Source organism: Cervus canadensis, chromosome 11 (assembly GCF_019320065.1).
Source record: "Cervus canadensis isolate Bull #8, Minnesota chromosome 11, ASM1932006v1, whole genome shotgun sequence".
In the NCBI taxonomy this organism is placed as follows: Eukaryota; Metazoa; Chordata; class Mammalia; order Artiodactyla; family Cervidae; genus Cervus; species Cervus canadensis.
In genome coordinates, this window is record NC_057396.1 from 31404468 (window position 1) to 31423033 (window position 18566).

Consider the following 18566-nt stretch of genomic DNA (forward strand, 5'->3'; position numbering starts at 1 on the left):
GGCTCTCTGACTTTGTGATCCAGTTCACTGAGGGTTGGCCCTAGGAAAAAGCTGTCAGGAAACCTCTCCTCTCCTCTAGCTCAGAGCAAAGGAGGGATTTTTGAGGGTGGTAAGAAGCAGGGGGAAGAAGACTGAGGAGTGAGCCTCAGTGGGAGCGTGCTACAAGTTGTTGGGATGTTCCGATTCCCACTCTCTCTCTCTCTTTTTAAATAAAATATTTATTTGCTTATTTGACTGTACCTGGTCTTAGTTCTAGCATGTGGAATCTTTAGTTGTAGCATGTGGGATCTAGTTCCCTGACCAGGGATTGAACCCAGGCCCCCTGCATTGGAGTGTAGAGTCTTAGGCACTGGACCACCAGAGAAGTCCCTGATCTGATTGAGTCCTCAAGGCTTTCCCCTGCTGCGGAGGTAAGGTTAGCTCTCTGAAGCCCATGGGTTGAGTTGGGGAGAGTTCTCTCAGAGAAGGGGAAGGGGCCACGGGACACACGCCAGAGAGTCTGCTTCACATTGAAAGCATCTGTAATATACACTCATACTTCCCAAACATTTTTCCTGCCTCACAACGGTATTCACTGCTCCCTGGGCATACACTGTGTTCTCATCCCTATGTGCTTGTGGGCAGACTATTACCTCTGCACAGAATGCCTTTTCCTTCCTGTTCTCCTTGGGAAAATCCAGATAATTTTTCAGGTCCTAGCTCAGCTGCAACTGAAAGACTCTTCCCACTTCTTGCCTCCGTTGGCATTTTCTTTCTCTGCAGGGACAGCACAGCGTGTTGTATTGTTATGAGTTGTTTACATGTTTTCCCAAATGCCAAAGATGATGAGCATTTTAAGGGTAGGGACTGTGTCTACTTTCTGTTTTTGTACAGATTTCTTATCTAAAAGGAATCAGTAATATTTTTATTTGATTTGACTTAACCTGGTTGGGGATCATCTCAGGGCACAGCTTAGATTCAGAGGTGATTTGGGGGAGTTTTCTGATGAGACATTAGCAGAGATATCAGCTTCCTGACCTCAAAGTTTTTCACTTTACCTCCCCCCCTTCTTTACATCATCACCATCAGTTCTGGAGCTGGAACCCTGGGCATCCTCTCCCAACCTGGCCACTAGGGGACAGGTGCCTCCTCTCTGATGAAAGTGGCAAAAACATCTGCTTTGTCCCTTTGTCATTCTATAGGATACTTGAAGGCATGAGGGATATTTTATTAAGACACTGGAGAAGCTCTATAAAGTCAGCAAAAACAAGACCAGAAGCTGACTGTGGCTCAGATCATGAACTCCTTACTGCAAAATTCAGACTTAAATTGAAGAAAGTAGGGAAAACCACTAGATGATTCAGGTATGACCTAAATCAAATCCCTTACAATTATATAGTGGAAGTGACAAATAGACTCAAGGGATTAGATGTGCTAGACAGAGTGCCTGAAGAACCAAGGACGGAGGTTCTTGACATTGTATAGGAGGCAGTGATCAAGATCATCCCAGAGGAAAAAAAAATGCAAAAAGGCAAAATGGTTGTCAGAGGAGGCCTTACAAATATCTGAGAAAAGAAGAGAAGCTAAAGGCAAAGGAGAAAAGGAAAGCTATACCCATCTGAATGCTGAATTCCAAAGAATAGCAAGGAGAGATAAGGAAGCCTTCCTCAGTGATCCATGCAAAGAAATAGAGGAAAACAATAGAATGGGAAAGACTAGTGATCTCTTCAGGAAAATTAGAGATACCAAAGGAACATTTTATGCAAAGATGGGCACAATAAAGGACAGAAATGGTATGGATCTAACAGAAGCAGAAGATATTAAGAGGTGGCAAAAATACACAGAAGAACTATATAAAAAAATCTTCAGGACCCAGATAACCATGATGGTGTGATCACTCACCTAGAGCCAGGCATCCTGGAATGCAAAGTCAAGTGGGCCTTAGGAAGCATCACTATGAACAAAGCTAGTGGAGGTGATGGAATTCCAGTTGAGCTCTTTCAAATCCTAAAAGATGATGCTGTGAAAGTGCTGCACTCAATATGCCAATAAATTTGGAAAACTCAGCAGTGGCCACAGGACTGAGAAAAGCTAGTTTTCATTTCAATCCCTAAGAAAGGCAATGCCAAAAAATGTTCAAGCTACTGCACAGTTGTACTCATCTCACACGGTAGCAAAGTAATGCTCAAAATTCTCCAAGCCAGGCTCCAACAGTATATGAACCGTGAACTACCAGATGTTCAAGCTGGATTTAGAAAAGGTAGAGGAACCAGAGATCAAATTGCCAATATCCGCTGGATCATAGAAAAAGCAAGAGAGTTCCAGAAAAACATCTACTTCTGCTTTATTGACTATGCCAAAGCCTTTGACTGTGTGGATCACTACGAACTGTGGAAAATTCAAGAGATAGGAATACCAGACCACATTAGCTGCCTTCTGAGAAATCTGTATGCAGGTCAAGAAGCAACAGTTAGAACCAGACATGGAACAACAGACTGGTTCCAAATCGGGAAAGGAGTACGTCAACGCTGTTGTCACCCTGCTTATTTAACTTATATGCAGAGTACATCATGAAAAACGCTGGGCTGGAGGAAGCACAAGCTGGAATCAAGATTGCTGGGAGGAATATCAATAACCTCAGATATGCATATGACACCACTCTTATGGCAGAAAGCAAAGAGGAACTAGAGAGACTCTCGGTGAAGGTGAAAGAGGAGAGTGAAAAAGCTGGCTTAAAACTCAACATTCAGAAAACTATGATCATGGCATCTAGTCCCATCACTTCATGGCAAATAGATGGGAAACAATGGAAACAGTGAGAGACTTTATTTTTGGGGGCTCCAAAATCACTGTAGATGGTGACTGCAACCATGAAATTAAAAGACCCTTGCTCCTTGGAAGAAAAGCTGTGACCAACCTAGACAGCATATTACAAAGCAGAGACATTACTTTGCTGACAAAGGTCCATCTAGACAAAGCTATGGTTTTTCCAGTGATCATGTATGGATGTGAGAGTTGGACCATAAAGAAAGCTGAGCACTGAAGAATTGATACTTTTGAACTGTAGTGTTGGAGAAGACTCTTGAGAGTCTCTTGAACTCCAAGGAGATCCTAAGGGAAATCCTAAGGAACCAGTCCATCCTAAAGGAAATCTTGAATATTCATTGGAAGGACTCATGCTGAAGCTGAAACTCTTATACTTTGGCCACCTGATGTGAAGAACTGACTCATTTGAAAAGACCCTGATGCTGGGAAAGACTGAAGGCAGGAAGAGAAGGGGACGACAGAGGATGAGATGGTTGGATGGCATCACCAACGTGATGGACATGAGTTTGCGCAAACTCCGGGAGTTGGTGATGGACAGGGAAGCCTGGCATGCTGCAGTCCATGGGGTCACAAATAGTTGGACACTACTGAGTGACTGAACTGAACTGAGTAAATTAAATAGAAATGTCAGAAGAAAGTTATGGAATAAGACTGCATATCTGCATGCCAGACCAGGTGACCACAGATTTGAGCAGAGTTGAGTGAGATTATACCTCATCATTGAAAGCAGTGTATTTAGGGAGGAAGAGCCTGGATTTGAGATGGGAGGCAAGTTCAAATTCTAGTACTGTCTGTGTGTTGTTAGAAGGCCTGGACTTGTGTCTCAGTGTCTGCACTTGATAGCATCTGAATATAAGAGATGTCACTGCTTCTGAGCCCACTCCACGGACAGAGCAAGGAAATATACAGGGACACACACTTGTGTTTATATGTACGTACACCTATGTTTGTTTATCTTTTGTAGAAACCATGAGTTTACCCTGACTTCAGTTACAATCCTGTGTCAAATGGTCGATTCTAGCCTTCCACCTTTTCATATCTGTTCCTTTCTTCTCTTTTCTGATACTGGGAAATCTGACTCCTTTATCCTCAAAATATTTACTTATTTGTTCAGCCTCCTGGGTATCACCAGTCTCTCTACCATGCCACTCATCTTCTTGGCCAGTGCTGCTGACTCAGACCTTCATGCTTTGGCTGAGTTTCTCCCCAGGTGCTGGTGGGTCACTGCTTGTGACCCTTCTCTACCCAATTTATTCTGTTATAAATGTGATTTCAAAAGAATTTTTTTTTTTGGTAGGCCTAGAGAATTCTCAAGCAGTATGTGTTCTTGCTGGCTCTGATCACTCAGCTTCACTGACAGGTAGGTCACGTGCCATTCAGAATTCTGGGTGTTTTTGCCTCAAGTGTTGCTGTTGGGATACAGATGGAAAAGCATAGATGATGGAGTCAGGATAATGATGCCACTGCTGATGTGATCTTAGCAAGTCACTTTACCTTCCCGAGACCATTGACTTGTCTATAAAATATTTTGGGGATAGTTTTCAGAATTTCGTATGATAATACACGTTAAAACACTCATGTGAAACAGAGGCTCACTTCCTTTCCTCTGAGTTTGTTTTCTCAGCTGTACAATAGGGATAAAAATATCTTTTGGAGTAGTTGTGATTGTCAAATCGTATAACCAACAGTAAATTTATGTATAACGTATTGTTATTCATCTAATCTGTTTTGATGTCTAATGTAACTATTTTAAACTTCCCTGGTGGCTCAGTCAGTGAACAGTCTTCCAGCAATGCAGGAGGCCCAAGTTTGACCCCTGGGTAAGGAAGATCTCCTGGAGAAGGGAATGGCTACCCACTCCAGTATTTTTGCCTGGAGAATCTCATGGACAGAGGAGCCTGGCGGGCTACAGTCCATGGGGTTGCAAAGAGTCAGACATGACTGAGCGACTAAACACATACACACATACAACTGTCTAAGCTTTCTAGCTTCTCTAGCTTTCTCTTCTCTAGCTATTTAATCTCAAACTAGCATATTTTTGCTTTGCTTTGTCACTCAATCATGTCGGACTCTCTACGATCTTGTTTAGTCCATGGAATTCTCCAGACCAGAATACTGGAATGGGTAGCTGTTCCCTTCTCTAGGGGATCTTCCCCACCCAGGGGATCGAACCCAGGTCTCCCGCATTACAGGCAGATTTTTTACCAGCTGAGCCACCAGGGAAGCCCTGTATCTTTCTACTCCTTTTATCTGTTGCCCTGTCTGTTCTCTCTGTTTATCTTCTCTGTTTTATTTAACTACATGTTTCTATTTTTATCTTCCGTCTTTCTATCTAACCAAGGTCTCCCTATATCGCTAAGTCTAGTTGTGTGTATATTTTTCTAATTTATTTTATGTTTTTATATATTTCTCTAGTTGACCTCTCTATTCCATCTCTTTAATCTGCCCCCACTCCAGTATTCTGGCCTGGAGAATTCCGCAGACTATATAGTCCATGGGGTCGCAGAGTCGGACAGGACTGAGTGACTTTCGCTTTCACTCTCTTTCTAGTCTTTTTTCTCTCACACACTATGTATATCTGTCTGTCTTGGCTATGTTTCCATCCATCCATCCATTTGACACACTTAGCCAATACAGTATAAACTGTCTAGTGAAAATGCAGCTTTTTTTTTTGGTTGCGTTGGCTCTTTGTAGCTGCAGAGGCTTTTCTCTAGGTGCAGCAGGTGGGAGCTACTCTAGTTGTGGTCCGAGTGCTTCTCTTGTTGCCGAGCACATGCTCTGGGACGCGTGGGCTTCCCCCTAGCAGTTTGCCACACCTAGTAGTTGTGGGATGTGAGCTCAGTAGTTGCGGCTCCCAGGCTCTAGAGCACAGGCTCAGTAGCTGTGGGCTTAGTTGCTCTGTGACCTGTGGGATCTTCCCGGATCAGGGATTGAACCCATGTCTCCTGGATTGGCAGGCGGATTCTTTACCACTGAACCACCAGGGAAGCCCCCACATTTTCTTGAAAGTGAAAGTTATCTCTCTCAAAGTTTATCTTTTTCAAAGCCCAGATTGCCCTGACTCCTGCAGGTAGACTGGAGACTATAGCTATGAGAGACGTATGTTGGTAAGCCGTTTCGCCCAGAGTTGAATGCATTGCATTTTTTAAGTAAAGGGAAATGACTTTCATACACTGTATTTTCAGTGTTTTATGTGGAACTTAAAGATGTGTACACTGTATCTGTAAATTAATGGGGGCATGCATTCTTCAACATAAAATTTGAGGAGTTGTTATGGTGTCCAGAACACAAGAGCTGTAATGTGAGAGTTTAAATACTTTACAAATTCTGAATTACAGATAATTTGATATTTAATGAATTAAAAGCAACTAGCTAATGAAGGAAATACCTGCTTTTAGCCTCTGGCTCATATTAGGTAGATTTGTAGATATGCTAGAAAGGTTGAGCTGAAATGAATGCCAGCTCTAAGGGACTCTTCTGGGCATGTGGTCCCCCACCTCCCCTTTTATAGAGGGGACGAGAGGTGACTAGTTCATCCCGTGTAGTCCTCACCAGCTCTGGGAGAAGGCATTCTTTTCCGAGAATAAGAAGAGACTAAGGTTTCAACTCTTAGTCTAACTTAAAATGGCTAGTATTATGTAAACCTAGAGATTCTTCTAATTGCTCGTTAACATTGATTTCTTCAAAAATCTTATATTACTAAAACTATTTATTATTTCATATGCGGGTACTTTTCTAATGGTGTTTTAAACACATAGATGTTGAATTTTTTATTGAGATGTACTTCATATATGAAATTCACCCCTTTAAAGTGTACAATTTAGTGATTTTTGGAGTATATGCACAAGGTAAATTGGTTTTGGATATTTTGAAAGTGTCTTAAAAGGGTCAAGATTAATATCCCTCTTTCCTGGTCCAGTTCAAGCCGTGACACACTGCATTTTGTTCGGTGCTCTCTAGACCTCTCTGGAGTTGTAGCTTATGTAACTATTTGGCATTGCAGCAGAATTAAATTTTGCCTGCTGATGCAACAGCGTAATGATCTGCTTGTGGAAGACAGTTTGTCTTTGCAAAAAGACGGCTTAGACTTACTAAGATGAATGAAGGCTTATAACAGACACAAGCTCATTGTCAGTGGCACTTTGGTAGCTCAGCAGTCCCTTTCACGGGTGGAGACTTTGCCGAGGGGCTCCACTTCCCTCTTGTAAGGGATCCTCATACTTAGCACACCCTGGTGAGGTCCAGGGAGGTTGCCCTCTCTCTAGGCATGAAGTAGACCACCTTTGCTGTACAGAACTGCAGTATGTCAGTGCTGCAAGGTCACCTGGCTGACACAAAGACTCCACTGGTTTATGGTCCCTCATTTTAGACTTGGGCTTCCCTGGGGGCCCTAGTGGTAAAGAACCTCCCTGCCAATGCAGGAGATGTAAGAGATACAAGTTTGATCCCTGGGTTGGGAAAATGCCCTGGAGAAGGAAATGGCAACCCACCCCAGTATTCTTGCCTGGAAAATTCTGTAGGCAGAGGAGCCTGGTGGGCTACCCTCCATGGGGTTGCAAAGAGTCGGACATGACTGAGGGTCTGAGCACACATTTTAGACTGTGAAACAGAGACCCAGAATGTGAAGTGACGTGCCTAGTGCCAGAGAGTGATCCAGCAGCAGATCTGGGACTTAAACCCCAAGTCTTGACCTCATATCCTTTAATGATACTCTTTGGCTTCTGATTGCTTTTTGAGAATAGATTGAGCTGCTCCAGGGCAAGCAATGCTGCAAACCTTTATGGGGAGGTTACAGGATGCAGTGGAAGTGGAAAATCCGGCTTCTGGTCCTGCTTGATCCCTAATAAGCCTCGCAATCTTGAAAGTCACTTAATGTCTCCGAGCCTTGGTTAATTTATCTTCCAGAAGAGTGCTGTCTAGGAGAAATATAATGTGAGCTGCATTGCAAAAAGTAAAAAGAAACAGGCGAGTTAATTTTAATAATTTATTTTGCTTAACCCAGTATAGCCAAAATATTATTGCAACGTGTGATCAATATGAAAATTATTAAGGAGCCACACTCTTTGTTTTTGCACTAAGTTTTTGCAATGCATTGTGCTTTTTTTTTTGTCTTCAAAACATCTCATTTGGACTAGCCACATTTCAAGGGTTCCTTAGCCGCCTGTGGGCACCATGCAGTGGGTACTGTGCAGTGTTACATTTCGGGTTGGGGAAGCACTTAGATATCATCCAAGGAGTCACAGACTGTAGATTCATAAGGCAGACTGTAGCCCGTGCCCCCTTTTGTTTGACTTCCAGTTAAAGATCTGTTGAACTTGAATGCCTTCTGGACAGCCATGTGCCCTCTGGCTTGCCGCAGTCGCCCACTGGTCTCTCCTGTACGTCAGTTCTAGTGTCCTTCTCCACCATCAGCTTTCCCCCCAGTCTTCAGCTGGTGAAACTAAGGTTTGCAGAGGAAGTGGTTTGTCCAAGGTCAATAACTAGTTAGCAGATCCAAGAATAGAAGCCAGAGTCACTTGACTGAATTTGCTCTCTTTCTATTAAATCATAATGTCAGTCAGTCTCATTCCTGCTTATATCACAGGATTATTGTGAGGTTCAAATGAGCTTAAGTGCTATGCGAATGTGATACGATAACTATATTTTCCACTGAACAGGGCATGTGATGAAATCATCAGATATTTATAAAATTTAAACTTTAAATAATTTGCCTTTTAACCTGTTATTTTGAAAAGCTAATATATATTTTTCCTAACAAAAGGTAAGCATTTATTTAAAAAATGTAGAAAACGGAGAACCATATGTCTTGCACATGGTGGATGTTGAATAAATATTTGTTGAATGAATTAATGAAAAAATAAACTCACTTTCCTGTTCCTTGACAAACTGTTAAGAACATTTGGCTTTTTTTCCTATTTATAGAATTTTAAAAAAATCTTACGTATTATGCTATACATGAATTTGGTATCTTGCTTTGCTCTATTCAATATTGTAGGGTAAGAATAATACAACTTCTTTGAGCCACTTTTTTCCCCCAGCCTCAGGTTATTTTCCATCATTTTGGGCTAATGTTTCTTCACCTCTTTTGTTTCCCTTCTGTTTGTTTAAAGATGCAGGAGAGCTGTATGTTTGGGGAAGCAACAAACATGGGCAACTGGCTTCCCAGGCTGCTTTCCTCCTTCTGCCCCAGAGAATAGAAGCACATTATTTCCAGAATGAAAAGATCGCTGCTGTCTGGAGTGGGTGGACACACCTGGTTGCTCAGACAGGTGAGAGAGCGGCAGGGAGTTTGTGGTTGGGAAGAGCAGCTGGGGGACAGCTGTCTAAATAGCTCTGGATGCGTGGGATTAGGTGGGTTGGTTTTCACTGATGAAAAGCTTGAAGGACTGGGAAGGGGAGGACCTGAGATCTATTAATAGTTCTGCAGTCAGTCAGATATGTCGCTTTACCTCTCTGGATCATAGATTTGTACCCAAAAATGTAAGGCTGGGTTAGGTTAACTCCTTGTGGTTCTAAGGGTCCATGAGGTTTCGAGAGGGAACAGGCACCACCCAGAAATTTGTCCAGGTTGTTGGGAGGATCTTTGCCTTGTCATAGCTAAAGGAGTGACTGTATTTGCATTTCCACCTGAGTCTAAATTCAAGGCATCAGAAACTGTTAAGTTAAATGTTCAAGATTGAGGCAGGAGCATTATTTTGAGTCATAGCTGGCATGGTATTTTGGTTTGGATTTTTATTAACCCTAACAAACTCTGTACATTGATTCAAATACCTCACGTGTTCCCTCAGACGTTACTTTACCAGGCCAGGCCATCCAGCTTTTGGCATCTTTATCTTTTCTTGATTCATCTTCATTGTTTCTCATCTTTCCCTTAGGGCATTTCTTCTTTCCTAGTCTTCATCTTCCTGACTATGTTCTCAGGGTTTGTTTTTTCATGGCCGCCCTTCTTCCCAACCTTCCTAGAGCTTTTGCTGACTGACACAGAGTTTCCCAGGCCAGCAGGTTGTAATTCTTAAGATCCATTATCGTGTCAAGGCCTTCTGAACTTCAGGGGTTCTCAGGAGTCCCCTTGCCTGCTCTTGGCCTGCTTGTTAGCGACATGCTAATCTGTAGACCGCCAAATACCTGATGACTTATTCCAGTGCCTTCCGACTTCTGTAGGTTTTCAAGTCCGCTTCAGTTATCCTTGGTTAGCCACATATACTACATGTTTGAACACAGAAACATAGGCTTAGGAGTATTTACATCCATGATGCTTTTAATTGGTTCTTATTTTTTTTTTTTTAAGGTTGCTTTGAAACAGAGGCCTGTATAACTAAGGTGTATAATAAACCTTCTGCATTTACTGCTTCAGAGGATGCTCTAGCGATGTCATTCATTTGGAGGCAAATCGTGGCTTTCCTCACAGTAGTTCAGATTGCTTAAAGATTGGGACCATCTACAGAAATTTGTCTTAAAGAGATTCTCTGAGCATAGTAGCTACTTATTTATATAATTGTTAACTGTTTCTCTTCTCCTCCTGACAGTGAGTTCTGTGAGAGGAAGCCCCATATTAGTTTTGCTCACATCTGTATCTCCACTGCCTCCCAAAGAAAGTATTCATTGGCTACATTAAACCTTCTAGTTAAAAGAGACTAAACATACTGAAATGAGGCAGGGTAGACTTCGAGGATTTCTGACCTCTTCCCTTGGAAAGAGGTCCATGATCAGAAGGCTTCTGTTTGTCTGTTTGAATTCGGTTATTGTTTATTGGGAACCTTTTGAGCAGTGGGCTAAGCTTGAAGAAGCAGAGGAAACGGGCCATGCCCTGTCGGGGCTTCCCAGGTGGTGCTAGTGGCAAAGAACCCGCCTGCCAATGCCGGAGACATAAGAGACACAGGTTCAATCCCTGGGTCGGGAAGATCCCCTGGAGAAGGCAACAGCTACCCACTCTAGTAGTCTTGCCTGGAGAACCCCATGGACAGAGGAGCCCAGTGGGCTATAGTTAATGGGGTGGAAAAAGAGTTGTTCATGACTGAAGTCACTTGGCACGCACACATGCCCTGTCACTGCCATGCGTGGACAGGCTTAAGTCTAGGAGTACAGAGATAGAAGGTTTACCCATCCATCCATCATACAGACGGTGAGGATCCGCTTATGTACCATTCCTTGTGCTTGGTCCTAATCCTGCCCTCAAGGAGCCCACTGTCACTAGGGGAGACAGGCCTGGCATCAGTGCATCAGTGGGGCCACGTCACCGTGCAGAAGTGGCGCAGACACTAGCAGTAGTGTGAGTCACTGGGTGTTAACAGGTGGGCGTTGCATGCTTAGTCAGTCTTCAAAGAATTGCAGTGCAGTAGAATACACTTACTACCAAACAGTAGTGGGTTTAGTTGAGTCTGTCAGTAAGACTGTTGACTGGTTAGGCAGCTGACTGATGAAAGGCATAGACATGTTGTGGCTTTGATTCTGGCTTTTCACCATTGGAACTCATGCTGATCTCCACGTCTGGGCCAACAGCATGGCCCTCGGGGCGGGAGGTTGGAACCCATGTCCCTGACACTGCCTGAGTCACCCCCCACTTCTCTGTGGGGCTCCGCTTCAGGTTTCCACCTCCCCATGAAAGCATGGTCTCTGGGTAAAGTTTCGGCTATTTAATTAACTTGTTGATTCGGATCTCTTGTTTGTGCGCTTTGTCCCTTTCCCCTTTGTCCTGAGTGCAGAGTGGTTGGAAGCTGGGATGTTGGAGTGGCCTGGTTGCAGCACTGAGTTTTGGGTGGATGAGAGTCCCCTGCTGTTTGATTCACCAGTTTTACCCTCCTCCCCAGCAGCCGTGGACGCCTTTGCCCTGATGCCGTATCATTGAGAAGAAACAGCCAGGGCCTCCAATTTAATCAGACCCAGCTGCTCATGTTAACGGGAACAAGATTTGCTTACAGGGTCAGAAGCAACTCATTATTGGAACAAGGAGTTGTTTGATTCTAGTTGTTTTCACAAACTCCGGAGCAGAGTGGTTCCTGGGACCTACCTGCAGCCACATCAGCACAGAAGGCTGCCTCCTGTCTCATTCTGTGAGGCATTAGGGTGTGATATTGATTAAAAATAGCTTATGTGCCATGACCATGGATCTGCCCAGTAAGGTGGTTGGATTGGGTTCGGATGAGAGCAGGGGAGTAGACAGTGCTCTCCCCTTACTGGTGTGATAGTCCCTACACCAGTCTGACTCCCAGCCCTAGGCCAAGTCCCTTGGGGGATGTTTGCAAGATTTCAGAATGTGTCTGGTTGTCACATCTGGGGTTGGGTGCTACTGGCCTCTACTTGGTACAGGCCAGGGATGCTGCTAAATGTCCTACAATGCAGGGGCGGCCCCCACAACACAGAACACCCAGCCCCAGACGTTAGTGGTGCCACCATCAAGGAACGCCACCCAAGACGTCCACCCCCAGCAGTAGGCGCTGAGCAAGGGCAGTTGACACGGTACCAGGATAACTTTTACAGTTCATCCGTATGGGACTCTGGGCTGCAGTCTCTGCCCTCCCCCATCAGGAGTCTGGTGCCTGCCTGCAGTGCGTGCGATGGAAAAATACTTCTCTCCGTTAGTCAGAAGCACTTGGAAAGAGTCCAGGAGAACCTGTTCTAATCTGGGAAAGTTGGCAAGGTACCTGTGTCTCAGGCTGGTGGAGCTGCATTCTAGAAACCTTTCCCAAGCTGCTTAATGTCCCTGATCATTGTTCTCGGGAACTTCATGGGACTCCTGGGTGACTTTATCCGGGCTCGGTGACCTGCAGCTGTCTCCTCTGAGATTCATGATTTCCTGGCCCGAAGTGCTTCCTGTGAGAACTGGATGGCAGATCTGGGTGCCTTCTTAGCTGGTGACCTTAATGAAGTCACTTCACCTGTCTAGGCCTCAGTTTCCTCGTCTCTCAAGCCAGGATGTTAAAACCTACTTCTGTTCTGTAAGCAGCCACTGTAGGGCTCAGATGAGTGAATCTGTGTGAGTGGAGCTGTGCTGGGTGCTGGCTTAGTAGCCCGCTCGGGTCCGACTCTTCGTGACCCTGTGGACTGTAGCCTGCCAGGCTCCTCTGTCCAAGTAATTCTCCAGGCAAGAATACTAGAGTGGGTTGCCATGCTCTCCTCCAGGGGATCTTCACAACCCAGGGATTGAACCCAGGTCTCCCACATTGCAGGCGGATTCTTTTAGTCTGAGTCACCAGGGAAGCCCAAGAATACTCGAGTGGGTAGCCTATCCCTTCTTCAGGGGATCTTCCTGACCCGGGAATCAAAGCGGAGTCTCCTGCATTATAGGCAGATTCTTTACCGGCTGAGCTACCAGGGAAGCCCATGAATGGTCCCAACTAATTGTAAAATGCAGCAGATACCTAAGTGGGGGTGACTGTGGTTAGAGTGTATGAGTATAATATTAAGGAATTAGCAGGTGCTTTTAGAAAGGGTTCTATTTCAGCAGGGTCTGTGCAGGACTGGACACAGGGCTCGTGAACTGGCCAGGGATGCCTTGCTTGAGATCCAGCTCTGAGAAGCAGTTTTCTGAGATTTTTCACTTACGTGTAGTGGGCATGTGGCTTTCTGATATGATCAATGTAGGATTGTTGTGGCCTTACAGGTAGTTTTCCCTGTTAAAGTCTCTGCTCACACTCTTCTTCCTTCACCCCAGTTTGTAACTGTATCCATCCATTTGCATTCTTTTAAAAAAGTTATTTATCTATTATTATTTGGCTGTGCTGGGTCTTCACTGCTGTGTGTGGGTTTTCTCTGGTCGTGGTGAGCGGGGACTCCTCTCTGGTTTCTCTGCGTGGACTCTCATTGTAGTGGCTTCTCATGCTGTGGCTCCCAGCCTCTAGAGCGCAGGCTCAGTAGTTGTGGCGCATGGGACCTTCCTGGACCAAGGATTGAACCCGTCCTCCTCTCCATTGGCAGGCAGGTTCTTAACCACTGGACCAGCAGGGGAGTCTCATTTGCATTCTCATTTGTTTAATGTCTAGGCTGTAAATTCCATGAGAGCAGTGTTTGTTCACAGCTGTATCCCCAGTGCCTGGCACCGGCCTGGGCACATGGTAAATGATGAGTAGCTGGTTGCTGAATGGATGAACAAATGGCAAGGTAGAGAGAAGCCTGCAGGCCGAGCTGTGACTCTGAGCTCTGCCAGCTTCTGACGGTGTGGTGGCAGCTGCACCTCGCCCCATCACCACCCCCCGCCCCCTACAGGGTCCCGCAGCGGCCCCTCCTGGTGACCTCATCTTCCCGCATCCATTCAGTCCCTCTCACCAACTCTGTTCTCCGTCTCTCAGTTGGAAGACCTTTTCAAGCCCATGCTTGAAGTCCCAGTGTTTTTCCATTGCTCTTAGGATAAAGACAAGTCCTTAGTGGTTACCAGGCGCTGCATGGTCTGCCCTCAGCCTGCCTTTCCAGCCCTGTTTCTGACCGTGCAAACCCTTGATCTCTAGCTGACCTCTCCTCTGACCTTGGTACCTGGAATGCATCCTGTGTTTCCCATCATAGTACCTTTGCAGCTAATGTTCCTTCTATTTGTCACACTTATCCCTGCTCTCCTTCTTCATTTCAACTTAGTTAAATCCATTTCTGCCCCCCGCCCCCTGCCCCGACCGCAACTTATTCATCTCCTCCTCAGGGAGGCCTTCCCTTGACATTCCTGACTCATCATTTTTCCCTTTTATCTCTTCTGAAGCACTACAACCTCTCCTTTGTGCTATTTTCTGTAGGATTCTTTAACTTATTTCCATCCCGCTAGATTGTAAGCACCATCTGGACGGGAGCCACATCTGTTTTGCTCAGCATTACGTCCTCTGTGCTTAGCAAAGTTCTTGGCACATCCGAGGTAGGTACTCAGTGCATGCCGGACAAATGAATAAGCCTAATTTCTCTGAGCTTATTTCCTCATTAGGAAAACACAGAAATATTGCTGACCTTGGATGAGGATTAAATAAGATGGTGTATCAAAGCTTGCAGCATCCAGCATAGGACTGGGCTTGCGTCGGTTCAGTACACCTTAGCTTCCTCTGTCCTTTGAAACTGGAGCTATCAGGAGGTCAAATGCCCCATAGCTTCTCTTTCCGGCAGAGGTCTCTCTGTGGGGCTGGATCTGAATGTCTCTGGATCCAGGGTTGACTCAGGACTCTGCTGGCGAGTGCAGATAGATCAGTTTCTGAAGATGTTAAGTGCTGGTTGCTGGTGATTTATTAGAATTTCATGGAGAATGATTTGCATGAGATCCAAAGCTTAATATGGGGTTGGTCAGAATGTTTAGAGTCCAGTTGCCTTGGGAATGTTGGAAGTGTTCCCTGGGCCATGCAGTATCCCAAAACAGCCTTGTGGTCTCACACAGGCTATGGACTGAAAAAGTGAGCCCCAACACAGAGTTCTTGACATTCTTCACTCTCTTTAATGTCACCTTAAAAGGTCCTGAAGTCTTATCTTTTAAAGAATCAGAATGGAAAGAGGAACTTCCTCACTTGGGAAATGAAAAAACTGAAACAGAGAGGCAAGAAAGTGCATTTATGGCAGCATTGAGGCTAGAAATTCAATTTTACTTTTCAGTAATTTCACTGCCCCCCCCTTCATTATCTTCCTGGTTCTTGGTTGTATCCTTTTAGTTGAGATATTTTTTATTCTTTCATTTCTTCAAAGTGGGGAATTGCATGGCACTTGTGGAAGGGACCGGATCTTAGCCATTCTCCTTTCTTCAAGAGTCACAGATGGAGAAATATTTTATTGCATTTGATGTCTAAGCATTAGTGAAATCCAAGCCCGGCAATTGATTCACACTAAACTGAGTTTATAAATATACTTAATGCTGATTTTTCTGTTTGGGGGCCAAGATCCCTCCAGAATAGAGTGATAGTGTATATTACTCTGTCTTCTTTGGGACCTTATATCATGAAACCTCAACTGAGCTGAGGGAGGTTCTGACCTCATGGGCTCTATATAAAGCAGGGGTGTTGGAATTCTTGATGTTTGTGCTTTAGAACTTTGAAAACTTAAAGGTTGAAAGTCAAACTGAACCCAAAGGACTCTTTTTGAAGTGGATAGTTTTTGCTTCTTGTTTAAACTACTATTTTTTATCCTAGAATCCTTAGCATGTCAGGAATGGATGAGAACTTAGAGCTCCTCTGGTCTGACTCTCTCAGCTTAGAGATGGCAAAACTGAAGCCTGAAGAGGTGGAAGCGCGGGGAGTGAGGGAAAGAGGGAGGACAGAACTGGGGTCTCATGGCCTGGGTCTAGTGCCCTTTACACCTTGTCACTTTCTCTGCAGAGATGAGGGGGAAATGTGCGTGATTTAACTACACATACCCAGCGACTTAAACCAGGAATAATAGTTCCTTCTGTACATGAAGTTCAGCCTCAAGAAAACACCAGTTCTTACCTGAAATGTGTAGCCAGAGCTTCCTTTAATGGATTTGCATGTGTAGTAGAAATTGGGAGATGGTGCTCCAGGAGAACAGGTCTGGAGGCCATCCCAGGATTCATAGAAGCAACTCCTTTTCCATTTATAATAACACAACAGTAGTCCTAGCTCTCGTCGACCACTTTTATCACTGTCAAATGCTTTCACTTCCATTTTCTCTTAGGAATGTGGCAAGATGTGTGTTATTATCCTTGCTTTCCAGACAAGTCCCTAATCAGCTAACTGTACTGCCCTAGTTCACGAAGTTGGACATAGTTAAAACTTGAACCTGTTTTTTTGTCCCCAAACCTGCTACTCTGACTCTAAGAAGCACATATCTCAGAATGCTCTAACCCATGAACTAAATTTCTTTTACTCTTCAAAGAAGCATCTTGTCCCAGTTTTTGCTCGTGATTCTCGCAAGCAGCAAGGAAGAAAATTCCTAGTTATCCTTGATCCTTCAGCAGGTATTAGTGGAATGCTTGTATGTTAGTCACTCAGTTGTGTCCGACTCTTTGCAACCCCATGAACTGTAGCCCACCAGGCTCCTCTGTCCATGGAATTCTCCAGGCAAGAACATTGGAGTGGGTTGCCATTTCCTTCTCCAAATGGAATGCTTACTTAGATGAAATTAGCACTATGCTATAGACTACATGGAAACATAAAATCAAGAACTACCTTCAGGAATTTTATAGTTGGGTGAACAAATGAAATATGTAGTATAAAAGTTATAAAATATGGCAAAGAGCCAGAGGAATGGCCCAGACACTGAAGGTTCTAGGGCTTCAGGGGAAGGGGAGGTCAGTGTGGTCACAGAGGGGTGTGAAATCCTTTGGGAAGGTCTCTTTTTAATGTGTGGAGGGTTTGGGACTTGGTTCTGTTGCTTTCTCTTTGTCCTCTGGTAAGACACAGAACTCTCTGGTCCCCTTCTTCCTGTCTGAGCAATAGCAGGTTATGGACAGGATATCCAAAGGCCATTCCAGCTCTGAAATTCCGTAATATATATATTAAAAAAAACTGACCTAAGGAAATTATTATGGATACATTGGAAGATTAAGTGTAATGCCATTCATTGCAGCCTGATTTATAATGACAAAAACAAATACATGGAAACAAATGAAATTGTAGGGGGTTTGGTTAAATAAATCATGGTACAAACATATGTTGGAATATATAACCACTAAATAGAATGTTTTAGAAGGATATTTAATAACAGAAGAATATGCTCATGATATGGTAAGTAAAAGAGTAGATTGCAATAAGTTACTGTACTACAATGTCTGTTTTTTTTTTTTCAAAAAGAATGTTTGCATGAGTAAATTTTATTTTATTTTGTATTTTCCATGCTGAATATGTAATTTGCAGCCTGATTATATCCCCCATAAATGTCAGTGAATAAACTTTCTTGCCCCTCAATGCAGGGAGCTGGCCCCTTTGCTGGTGTATTCCTGTGTGTATGTGCCCTTGACATCACTTCCATGGGCCTCTTTTGGGAGGTCGCGTGGAAAAGAGGCAAGAGACTGTAGAAGGAGGCAGGAAAGCACAGGTCTATTTTCGGCTCAGTCATGAGTCAGCTTTGTGGTCTGAGGAGACTTTGTGACCTTTCTGCACATCCCTGAGCCTTGGTTTCCTCGTCTGAACAGGGGAACTGGAGGTCACAAACAGTCCTTTGAGCTCCAAGATGCATTCATTCCTGAAAGTGGAGAATTTCCTCACTGTCATGGAACCAGCTGGGAGGCCTCATTGATTCCTTGAACCTGGGTCCTTTCTTTTTCTTTCACTTCTCTGTACCTGGGTTTAGCTGGCTAGCTGTAAGATCTCTCCCATTCAAAGCTGGGGATGAGACTGAAAGGGCTTCACCGACAGGGCTGAGACCAGAGGGTGTAGTGACAGTGTTCCACCACTAGAGGGAAGCATTGCTTGACTACTTGCCCTGTCTGCTCTGCAGGTGAAGAGTGGCCTTGATTTGCCTCAATTTGGTTTCAAATTCTAGAATTTTAGATTGAAGAGGACTTTGAAGATCATCCAGTAGAACTCAGTTATGCATATGTGAGAAAAAAGAGGCCATAAAAGGCAAGGGACTTACTTTAAGTCACACAGTTTTCTTTTTTTTTTTTTTTCTGGGTCTTTATTATAGGGTTTAGAAGAAGGTTATAGACAGAGCTAAGAATGTGATCAGTTGCACACACAGAAGGTGGACGTTTCTCCTGATTGTGCAGGAATCTGAGGGATCTGCTTGTGTACACATTCACCCAGCTCTTCTGGCCAGGTGCCAGGAGGCCTGGAGGTAGAGAAGAAAAGATAGAACAAGACCCCAGGGGGCAGCATCTGGTGAGGGAAACCCATGCAAACACGTGATGC

The 18566-nt window shown here is 44.3% G+C and overlaps 1 protein-coding gene across 4 annotated transcripts in view; it reads left to right on the top strand.

The window, feature by feature from the left end:
• The window catches only part of SERGEF (secretion regulating guanine nucleotide exchange factor), a 234296-nt gene that overhangs the window by 18592 nt on the left and 197138 nt on the right, over positions 1 to 18566 (top strand). For 3 of the 4 annotated variants that reach the window (XM_043481332.1, XM_043481329.1, XM_043481330.1), the window contains exons 7-8: positions 4103 to 4165; positions 8916 to 9074. In XM_043481332.1, coding sequence (XP_043337267.1) covers positions 4103 to 4165; positions 8916 to 9074 — 222 coding nt within the window. The remainder of the gene's footprint in view (positions 1 to 4102; positions 4166 to 8915; positions 9075 to 18566) is intronic. The other variant, XM_043481331.1, reaches the window with a different exon arrangement.